Consider the following 10883-nt stretch of genomic DNA (forward strand, 5'->3'; position numbering starts at 1 on the left):
ATCATACACATGGATTAACGAGCTTTAGTAATTCATGCCATGTCATAAAAAAACATACATTAACATAATCATTATCAGCTATTCTAAATATTTGTGTTTTATGTTTATTTATTTGATTTTGAACATAAAAAATATATAAATACATATAGCCTATATATAGAGGCCCGAAGTCAAACAGAGCAATAACAATACGAGCATACAGACAATATTTATGACTGTCAATAATCTACTCTGATCATTTTTTTTTACTTTGTAAATAAAAAAATAAAAAATGATAGACTCCAAGTCTAATTTTACCTTCTGTTTCATCATTTCCTGTTGAAATCCAGTAAAGCTTTTGGCTGCTTTCTGGGGGCTTGGTCTCTCATTTCCTGGAATATGCTCTCTTGAGAAATTCCCTGCAAGGGGGGGGGGAGACTTTTCTTCATTATATGGTCATCATCCGACACCTTGTTTCCTGTCCCATAACATATGTTCCCATTCATTCATCGTGAGGCATTCACGTGCTATCGAAAATACTATGTTGATTCACACTGGGGTTGACCATTCACTGACAGTGGATCTATATAATATAAACTTAATGGGAAAAGGACAATATGCATAGAAGTACGTTTGACTGAACAAGAGAAGCAGGGAAGTTGAAGACTAGGTGACATAGTCTGTGTTTGAGATTCTCTTTTAAATAGCAAATGCATAAAAGGGAAAACCTCAATACCACAATCTGACTTTTGTGCTCCTCCAGCTTAAACAACATTTTTTTTTTTTTTTAAAGATTCCCCATCACCAGTTCTCCACGCCTAAACATGTCGGCACAGTCTTGGGAACAGGACGTTACTTACTACATTTGAAGGCAGCACAGCGTCCGCTACCTTTGCAGTACAACGGGTCATTTTAAAAGAAACAGAAACTGAAAGCAGTCCCGTCGTCTGGTTGCATCATCTGCAGTCTAGTGCCAAACCTCCTGCACTCTAAAAGCTGTAAGACCGCCTGAGCGCTGCATTCACGGTAATACATTTACAGACTCAAGAAGTTACCAAGCAACAACGTGTCTTTCGTTTTGCATTGCCCACAGAGAACCGTGCATTTCTGTTTTCCACATCTCAAGCCATTCACATTTCGCTTTAAGCTGCAGAGAGGCGCGCTGGTGTTGCGCCAACTTCTAGATTTTGAATGGCATCCCTTCTCCCTGAGGACACACTTCACGGATGATCCGTGCTGAGTGAAGGTCAGTCGGCAAGACCAGTCTCCTGTTTTTGGACGAAATGTCCCCGATACTCATGGACACCCAGTACGACAGCAACAGCCCAAGCTCCATGTCAGCTGAGGAGAACCACAGCAACAACGCTGGATCGGTAAGAAAACCTTCTCATGAATCATCCAATAAAATAGATCAGCCATGTCTGTACAAGACCCCACATCATAATACCACTCATTATTAATACTTTGTTTGTGTAAATCAATGTCAAGAAAATTCTACTAAACTGACAATTGTATACGAATTGTTCCTCCATTTTTATTCCGCTTTGATTTATGAACATTTTGTTGTAATTAGCAATTTTTGTAGAAAATGTTGCTGCATCATAATATGGAAACATTATTATCACCAACTCACTTTAAAATCACCATTCGTAGCCTTAATAGTAGGCTACTATTGAGCATTACCTTATTAAAATACTAATCAGTCACCTTTGGGTGTCCATCAGGGCCTTTTACAAAGTCCCCTCGAGTTCTGTGTAAGATAAGGGACATCGTATGTGTGTCCACTCATCTTACCAAACACCGTCGCTCGTCTTCAGTCTGAATCCAAAATGACCTCTTCTGACAGTCAGGGCTAGAACCCGCAGGGTAACGCACCAAATGTGAGATGTGATGACAATAATAATACAGTGATTCTACTGGTATATCATAAGACTAAAAATTGCAGGATTTAATGTGTTCATTGCAATGTGTTGTCAGTTTAGTTTCAACCGTGAGGGGTCATGACATCTGTGAAGAGCAGCATATTTAAAAAAAAAGTGAATGATGGACATTTTCACACCAGCAGGTCAATACTTGATTGATAGTTGATAACTCAGATTTGATTCATTTACAGTAGCTCTTGTTTCAGTGGCAATTTACTAACTAGATGCTGCTTTGGATGGCAGAAATGCAGGGGGAAATATTTGATAGAGAAAATGATAAGTACTCTTTCCCTTATTTTTTAATGAATAAATAATCATTTTAAATAGATTTTGAAGACATATAGAAAGTTTAAAAGTTCTCATGGAGAAGCTGGAATAACTATTTTCCATCAAGACTCCGTTCGTCACTCCTCAACCTTAGTGACCTTATGTTGACTCCTGATTATCGTGTGCTACAACAGCTGTGGCTCAGTGGTAGATTAGTGCATCTGTCAAGTTCAGGGGTTAGATCCCCTGAACTTTCCCCTGATGTGTCCCTTGGGCCGGAAAATTAAACCCCAAGTTTCTACCGCTGTGTATGACTGCATTAGATAACACTGATGGACTCTTTACACAGCAGCCTCTGCCATCAGTGTGTGAATGTGTTGGTGTGACCTGCGGTGTAAAAAACACTTTAAGTCATCAGAAGACTGGAAGCTCGACTCCACTTACCATTTAGCTTCCCACTTGAATTGCGAGAGCACATCACATCATGTGATAGGTTGATCTCATGACCCATGTGAATGATGCTTTTCAAAATCTCCTTCAGCATCAAGATGTCGTGCTGTAGTCAAGGTCAACATGCCGTGCCTTTAAAAAAAGATTTCTTTAAGGAAGATGGATAAGAGTGTTAGTCAGATGACTTATTTAATTAATAAACACAAAAGTGTGTATTTATCCCCTGAAATGTGTGGTCAAATGTGTCTTTGAAAATCAAATTATCAGGAAAGAGAAGGAGAGGTACAACAGGAGGGACGTGGAGGGGTAAGACGACAGAAGAAGAACAGAGATGCTGCACGGAAGAGCCGCAAGAAGCAAACAGAGAGAGCGGACGAACTTCATGAGGTATAAAAACATACACTCCTTATATTTATTCTTTCCTTTGCTTTCTTATCCTTCTTTAAGACACCCTCCTGTGACAAACACAAACACACACACTCACACACACAGGCTGTCAGACTTGTGTGTGTCTCTGTGTCTTGTGTAATGTAACAGCATGCTCTAAGCCATTTCTTGTAAATACGCTGCTTTAGGAGAAGGGCTTTCCCTCCCTCTGCCCTCCCCATTGGCCCATCATTTCTCACACACCCACACACACACACACACACACACACACACACAGTCCTGCCTCTGTTGCTGCATCCACCTCTTCACCGTTTTTTTCTCCCTGAGGGTCAAATTCCACATGTTGTGCTCCACAGAGACATATCTCACACCAAAAATGAGCCTCCTGAAGTAAACATTCAAACTTGTATCTGGATTTTGTAAAAGCTAAACATGTCCAGACTCACAAACTTAATAATGTACACCATTGTTAAAGAGTTTATGAATATGTTTTCCTTTTTTTACATTTATAACATCCTCCAAGAATACAGTTACAACTCTGAGCACTTCGTTAAATGTGCTTAAAATGACTTCCAAACTTGAAAGACGACATATTTGGTCTTAAATTTGAGTGAAAGTCCAGCCTTCCTAACAGAAATAACCAAAGGTTCACAACAGTTCTCTGTGAAATATACTTCTCATAGGGAAGATTAAAAAGGGGTTGACATTGAGGAAGAATGTGTTTATTTGTGTTTCTCTTCTGTGTTTAAGGAAGTGTCAGTGAAAGTAAAGTTTGGTCTTCATTGATTATTGATTATCGATCAAATGTTCTAACAGGGTTCTGCTTATCCTCAGGCCCTGACACACGTCTTGGCCCAAAAGTTGCACTAGAGCACACCGCAAAAACCAGGGCGACCTTGTATTATTTCAAGGCTTGACTACGCTTGACACTCAGATAAAGTGTGGTGCATCTCATTATGTCGGGTAAAGGTGATGCACAGAACCTCATCGTTAAAGACGTTAGCACAGGTACTGTTTGCTTTATCGTCCTCCTACTCTAACCCTTCCTGTTATAACCAGTTGGATGAGTTTTGGTTTTTTTCACTCGATTTGTGAATGGGTGGGTGTGTCTTTGTGGAAGAAGTCCAGACTTTCAGTTTCTTTTAGTTTGTGTTATTCTGAAGAAGCCATAAACCAGCTTGACACAATACTGACAACACAGTGTCAGCAGGTCATGGTTTAAGCATGTGAAATATAACTTTAGAACTTCTGCTTATGCTTTCACCATGTCTTAGCGACCTCTGTGACTTTTTATCGTATCTATCTGACAGGGATAACCACTTCTTATTGTAGTCTGGAATTAGGCCATTGGAGCTGAATGGCCATGAATCGTCCGTTATGGAGGATAACTGTTTTCAGATTGCACTCAAACTTTACAAGGCTATAAAAGCAATCTTTTAGTTAACAGTTAACCACGAGAAACTGGCTCTTAAAAGTCTGTATAGCACAGGGTTTTTGTTTGTAAGGGGAGTCAGCCTTGTTCCTCCCTCTACCCCTTAGCCTCTCTCTCATGGTGAACTTGCAGCACTGTCAATATTTCAGTTCCCCTTCGAGGTTGCCGACTTGAACCGCTCATCATCCGCTCAGTAGCTGTTGTGCTTTTTTATTACGGCGCCTGAGAAGAGTTTTAAAGAAGAGTGCCATAAGAAGTTCATGACTCTTGTGTTTCATTAAAGCACAGGGCAGGCCTGGTGTTGATATATGTCTTTAATCAGTTTTTATAGCTGAAGATGACCACTCTTAGGGATAATAAAGATAAACCTGACTCAACTCGACATGAGTCATTTCTAACCCCCCTGTTGTTGCACTTTTGTGTATTTATTTTTATCTCTGTCTGACCCTACAGCTCTGTTCCTTCTCCCCTTCTTCTCCCCAGGAGCTGCAGACTCTGGAGCGATCAAATACAGCCCTTAAGAAGGAGATCGCCTCATTGAAGAAAGACTTCAACCTCTATACGACGGCTCTGGAGCGCCACGTGCCTGTCTGCACCCTCAGAGCCTCTGCATCCAGCTCAACAACCTACCTCTCAGTTTCCCCTTCAGCCGACTGTCAGACCGGCCCCAGCCCTCTTCAGGCCTCGAGCTTCACTCAAGCTGCTGCCCCCTCGCACTCTACCTCCTCGACCTCCGGCCTTGGTCTCCAAACCCTCAACACTGTAGAAAGCTCTCATCTCACATCTTCAACTCCTGCTCCGACAGCTCCATCATTAGTCTCATCCGCTCAGCGTTTCACTCCCTCCAGCTCTATCCCTGGTTCTTATGCTATGCCTTTCCCTACAGTCCCGCCTCCTCACTCTTTGTTTAGAGAAGCTCCTCCATCCCTAACCGCTTCAGGGATGACAAAACGTGTTAAACTTATTTCAAGCAAAGAACCCCCCAGCTCTCTCGCCACACCGGCTCAGCCCAAATCTGGGCAAGCTGCACACCTTGACAGTTCTCTAGATTCAGGAAAAGCTTGTTTCTCTCCACGTCCTCCTTGTGCGCTCGATGCCTTCCCATCGAAACAACCTTCTTTTTTACGTCCGTCATCGAATGTAGGGCCCCTATACTCCACTTTGGTATCAGGAAACACAGGTCAAGCAGCTCAAGCTTGTCTAATGAATATGTCACAGCTTCACCCAGGAAGCTTCAAAGGAAATCCAGCGGATCCACCGTCAACTCTTCAAGGTTCTGCTCCTCAGCCGCTCTCAGTTTCCCTTCAGGCTAACCTGGAGCCGTCTCCAGACTCTGCTAATGCCGCACATAATTCTACGCCCCTGCTTTCCCTGCTCACAGTCCCATGTCCACTTAATGTCTCTCAGATGACATCCAGCAGCTTTGAAGGGCCGCTCTCTCTTCCCCCACTCCAACTTCAAAATTCAGGGGATTGCTCGTTAGATTTGGCCCTTTCTGAGCTCCTGGAATTCGATGATTGGATACATTTCATATAGCAAGGCAGTTCTTTTCAACCACATTGGTACCAAGTCAATGCTGATGACTGAGAGTTCTTTTTTCTTTTTTTAAATAACCACAGCACAGCTTATTATAGTGACAACACTGCACTTAGCAGCTCCATCAACAACTCTAATATTCAAGGTTTTACAAGTTTGAGAAGACACATTTTCCCATTTTACATTTGTACATGAAAACAAAAATGAACAAATGTGTTTTGGCAGTTGCTCATATCACCCCCTTTCCTTTTTGAAGGGATGATTTCACGATTTTGCATTGTGTAGTAGTGCATTTGAAACTCATATTCAAGTACCGGAGTCAATTTTCTCGTCCTAAAGCTGCTAAAATGTCCAACTTTGCAATAAAAGGCCAAATTCAGTTAAAAAAATTAGCTACTTGTTGACAAGCCCCTGGAAATGAAATGTGAACCTTAATTCCAGCAGCATACAAGCTTTTCTGTTCTGAAAATCTCAGCGGTAGGCATTCTTCTTTTTTGTCCATAGATGATGGACTGACAGTTGACACAACACTTCAAGTCAGGGTGGAGTACTCACTTCCCTGCAACTTCAAGGAAATGTCCTTAGGACACACGCCCATCTGGGCTCCATCTGAGTGATCGTGTGAGTTTTTGAATGAGTGGCTAACGACCTGCCCATGGCAACACATTACAGGCATTACTACTTCGCTTTTTTTCTTCTGTCTTTTAATTTCTTTTTTACCTCATTTGTTTTGCACAATCAAAATTCCTCTTCTTAAACATTTCGCTGCTACTGAAAATGTATTTATGTTCTCCAATATTTTAATCAAGACAAACAATCAGTCAACTTGCTGATGAACTTTTCAAGCACAATTTTTCTCATTTACTTTTCCTGTGATAAAATATATACAGCTCCTTCCTCTTCTCTTGAAATAACAGAATTGTATTATTTAAACGTATTCTAATTATCCTGATAATAATAATTAGAATAGGTGTTTTAATAGAGTCTACTATACTCACCTGCAAGAATGACTTCACAACAAGACAAAGGTGATGACTACATAGGGATAAAAAGCCTGACACACCACAAGGTGCCCAGATAAAATGTGTCAGGTGGTATTATCCAAATACTTTGGGTCATCTGTATTAAATATCTGCTTTATATTTTTGGTGGCCAAGTATATTCCTCAATAAAATCATGCTTAAGATTTATTTTGAAATGCATTCATTTTAAATATCTGTTGAAACTCGCTGCTCATCTTGACAGAAATCCACACATGAATGGCTTTGACAAAAAAAACTGATTGAATACTGTCAAAATGGAGCTTACTCTTGCCTATCAAAGCTTTAATTAAATATGAAAAAAGACAGTGTTAATCACCCCAGGGGCTCCTAGTCGTTCAATCCTTCATGCACAAAGCATTTGACAACTTTCATTCGCAGTTGACGTAAGACCAAAAACAGAAATGTGTGTATTAGATCAGATAGTTTTGCAATTGTTTGTATTTTTTAAAACGTGTGCCTTCCAACCGTCTGTCTTAAAGACGTGTATTTCACAGACAGTAAGCCCGCACAGATCCTTGAGAGAGAAAAGATGAGATGATGGTGTATTAAGGAACACTTGAATACGGACCATGAACAGGCATTTTTGTATCGGTATAACTGCTGTATGTAAATGTGTTAAAGTTAATGAATAACTAGCTAATTAAATCATTACTAATGGGGAGATTTTAAAAAAGTAGCTGGGCTTCTTCACTTTGTATTTGAATTTCACTTTTGTGTTTTCTGAGGATTTTTTGTGTGTATTTTTCTGCTTTTTGTGCACTATATGTGTCGATCCATATGAAATAAATGCTTAATATAGTTGATCCTTTCTGAGGCATTGTGTGCGTTGGAGATGTTACCATTTTGCATTTCTTATGCATTAAATGTATATATTGAAGCTCTACTACACCTGACAATGGAGTCTTTAATGTTCCACTCATCCACTAATGCTTTCATTCTTTCTTGTTTTTTGTGACTTTTATTGGCTTTTTAAAGTTAAAGGTTTATGTAAGGAACTTATTTATTTCAGCTTGAAGCATGGTCCGGACGCTTTGAGTCGCTGACACATCATTGTGTCTTGTATGAGGAAGTTGGTTTATAGGACATCAAAATCACTGATTGCTGGGGCGCCAGATAGCATAGCAGTAATGCTGCACGCCCCCATGTACAGAGGCTCTAGTCCTTGCCGCAACGGCCGTGGGTTTGAATCCTGTCTTGGCCCTTTGCTGCATTTCATCCCCCACTCTCTCATCCCGACATCCCCTGTCTCACACCACACACATTTCTAATCATTTTTAACCAATGAGATTTGTTTAGAACTCAGAAAGTGCAAAACATGTGACAGAACATAAGAGACAGAACAAAACAAACATGTTTTAGAAGTGCTTCATAGGCATGTTTTTTTTTTTCCAGGCATACATTTGCAACCCACAGAAATCGACTCTGCAACCCACTTTTGGGTCCTGACCCACCAGTTTTTTTTGTATTCAAGGGTTTTCTACCACTTTGATACAGATGAATATATCTTAATCTAGACCTTCACAGTACCCGGATTTTGTAATTGCTGTGTAGTACACTGGCCGCAAAATTATATTATATTTTACATGAACCTGTAGAGATACTGCAGCATGTAATATTGTATCTGTAATAATACCCTGCATGTTGAATGGCACAAATTGCAACATGTCCCTTTAAAGAACTGGGAAACCTTTGCTGACATTTCTTCGAACAGCAAATCAAATGCATATTTTATTTAGTACATTACCAAATATATGCAAAGCTAAAGGCATTACCCTTCGACTCAGCTTTACTTTGTGAATTGATCAATTATGAAAATATTAACATTCACATGTGTAAGCTATGCCTTGTCGCTTGTAGCTTCTAAGCATGCTTCCATCAACATTTTAAAGCACAAAGAAACGTACAATTATGATTATAGGAGCCTATAAGTAGCCTATATTGAACTATACTGATAAATTACACCAAGTATAATGTAGGCTCTTGATATGAACAGTTTTTGTAGTTATAAGCTAAACAGACCAGTAGCCTATTAACAGCCTCTCCTGCAAGCAAATAGGAAGCAGACCAGCAGGGACCCAGTCACTCGCCGGTCCCCCGGTGTTTTTCCCAGAAGGCAACCGACTGAGCTCATCTGCGACACAACATAGAGACGGAGGAGGAGGGGGGGGGTGGGGGTGGGTAGGTAGCCTAACGCACGCCCCTGTACTGGATACAAGATGATAAAGCCGGAGAGAGTGTGAAGAACAGTATGGAGAGGTTCAAACCTGGCTGCGCAAACACGCCAACAATACACCACCACCTCCTCTGCCAGCCAAGGTGTGACTCTTGAGAGGGAGATGAGAGCGCGCGTGTAAGAGAGGGAGCAAGAGGGAGAACAAGTGGCTTAGTGCAGAGAGGAACAATGGATTGGACTTGATCCTCTAAGCCAACTACAACCCCGAGAACACGAATAAACAACACACACACACACGCACACGCACATGCGCGCACACCCCCCCCCCCCTCAAAAGGGAAGCGAGAAAGATGGGGAAAGGGAGGAGGAGGAGGAAGAGGAGGAGGAGGAGGGTGGAGTCAGACTCAAACACTGATAAGCGCAGACAGGGGCGATTTGAGGATCAGACCTAGGGGTGCACAGCTTCTAAAGAGATTGTGCCATGTGGAGTTACTTGTAAGTGTTCAGTCCTCCTGCTTAAGCACTAGAACAACAACAACAACAAGAAAAAACATGCTCCCACATTTGAGATTATTTCAAATGAACAACAAAAATAGTACAATATTGTAACACGAGTTTTACACCGCAAAATATTTTCTAATACGATGAATGATGTTTGCAAAACTAATTTGTACAGGTGTTATTAAAGTGGCATATTATTTGAACATACTTTTGAAGGCATTCAGTTGAGCCATGTCCTACTTTGATGCAAAATACCATTAGGATTTTGCATCAACAACTTTTGACTGCACAGCTTGTAACATTGAATCTACATACTGTGTAGTATGTAAAGAAAATTGAGCCATTTCTTTTTAAGTTAAGTGAAATAAACTACAACTGACTAACATGTCAACAAATGGGGAGGTATATGTTGAATTGAAGTATCGTTAATTATTTAATATGGCACATTATTTAAATGAGGTGGAAAAAACAAATACATTTCCAAAGTTTCACTATTATTTCAAGGGTGCTGAGATGAAATTTGGAGTTGCTTAAGCCACCCCCCTCCCCCCGCCAACCCCTAAAATCGCCTATGAGCGAGGGTAGGGAAGGAAATGTCTTTTTCATATCCGAATGAGACCATAGCCAGAGGTGTGGCAATGGTGATTAGGTGTTAGCAGCCATCTGTTTAAAATGAGAGGAGTTTCAGAGGCTCAGACATGCTACATAAATAAATTGTAAATAAATAAATAAATACATCCTATAGCGTCATCCGCAGTGAGGAGCATTTTTCCTCTCTCTCTCCTTGCACCAACCAGCGTTGGGCTGAGGTATCAGTGTCAAGACAGACAGAGTAACACGATCAAGCATCCGGTCAATCTTTTCAGAATAAAACCGTTATTAACGCACCTGCTGTTCAAGGGTTTTGAATGAAACATATATATGGACACTTTTTTTCACCAACCATTGTGCTCATGGGGAGATTATGCAATTTGTGTAGATGACTGCAAAGATATTTAGAGACTTTAGCCGAGTCACATTTTGGGATACAATGGGCGAGAACCTACAAACAGAGCATATCATTTGGTTTTTTATATTAACACTAATTTGAATTTCTAATTACTCTAATTACTACTATTATATTTTCAATTATTTTGAAAAATAGACAGACAGCTTCTACCGTCTCCAACTGCCCCGAGGACCCCCAAAGACCC

General features: G+C 40.6%; 1 protein-coding gene across 1 annotated transcript; it reads left to right on the forward strand.

Annotated features, from left to right (window-relative positions):
• The first annotated feature begins 792 nt into the window (after positions 1-792).
• On the forward strand, positions 793-7899 carry batf2 (basic leucine zipper ATF-like transcription factor 2). The gene is made up of 3 exons (XM_020643678.3): positions 793-1352; positions 2886-3005; positions 4921-7899. The coding sequence occupies exons 1-3, from the start codon at positions 1263-1265 to the stop codon at positions 5971-5973; spliced, it is 1263 nt and encodes a 420-aa protein (XP_020499334.2). The 5' UTR covers positions 793-1262; the 3' UTR covers positions 5974-7899.
• The last annotated feature ends 2984 nt before the right edge of the window (positions 7900-10883 follow it).

The sequence above is a fragment of the Labrus bergylta genome, chromosome 22 (genome assembly GCF_963930695.1).
Source record: "Labrus bergylta chromosome 22, fLabBer1.1, whole genome shotgun sequence".
NCBI lineage: Eukaryota > Metazoa > Chordata > Actinopteri > Labriformes > Labridae > Labrus > Labrus bergylta.

Coding starts and splice junctions, on each gene's coding strand:
- batf2 (XM_020643678.3), top strand. CDS start 1,263: ATGTCCCCGATACTCATGGACACCCAGTACGACAGCAACAGCCCAAGC. Junction 1,353..2,885: donor ACAGCAACAACGCTGGATCG/GTAAGAAAACCT, acceptor TCAAATTATCAG/GAAAGAGAAGGAGAGGTACA. Junction 3,006..4,920: donor GAGCGGACGAACTTCATGAG/GTATAAAAACAT, acceptor TCTTCTCCCCAG/GAGCTGCAGACTCTGGAGCG.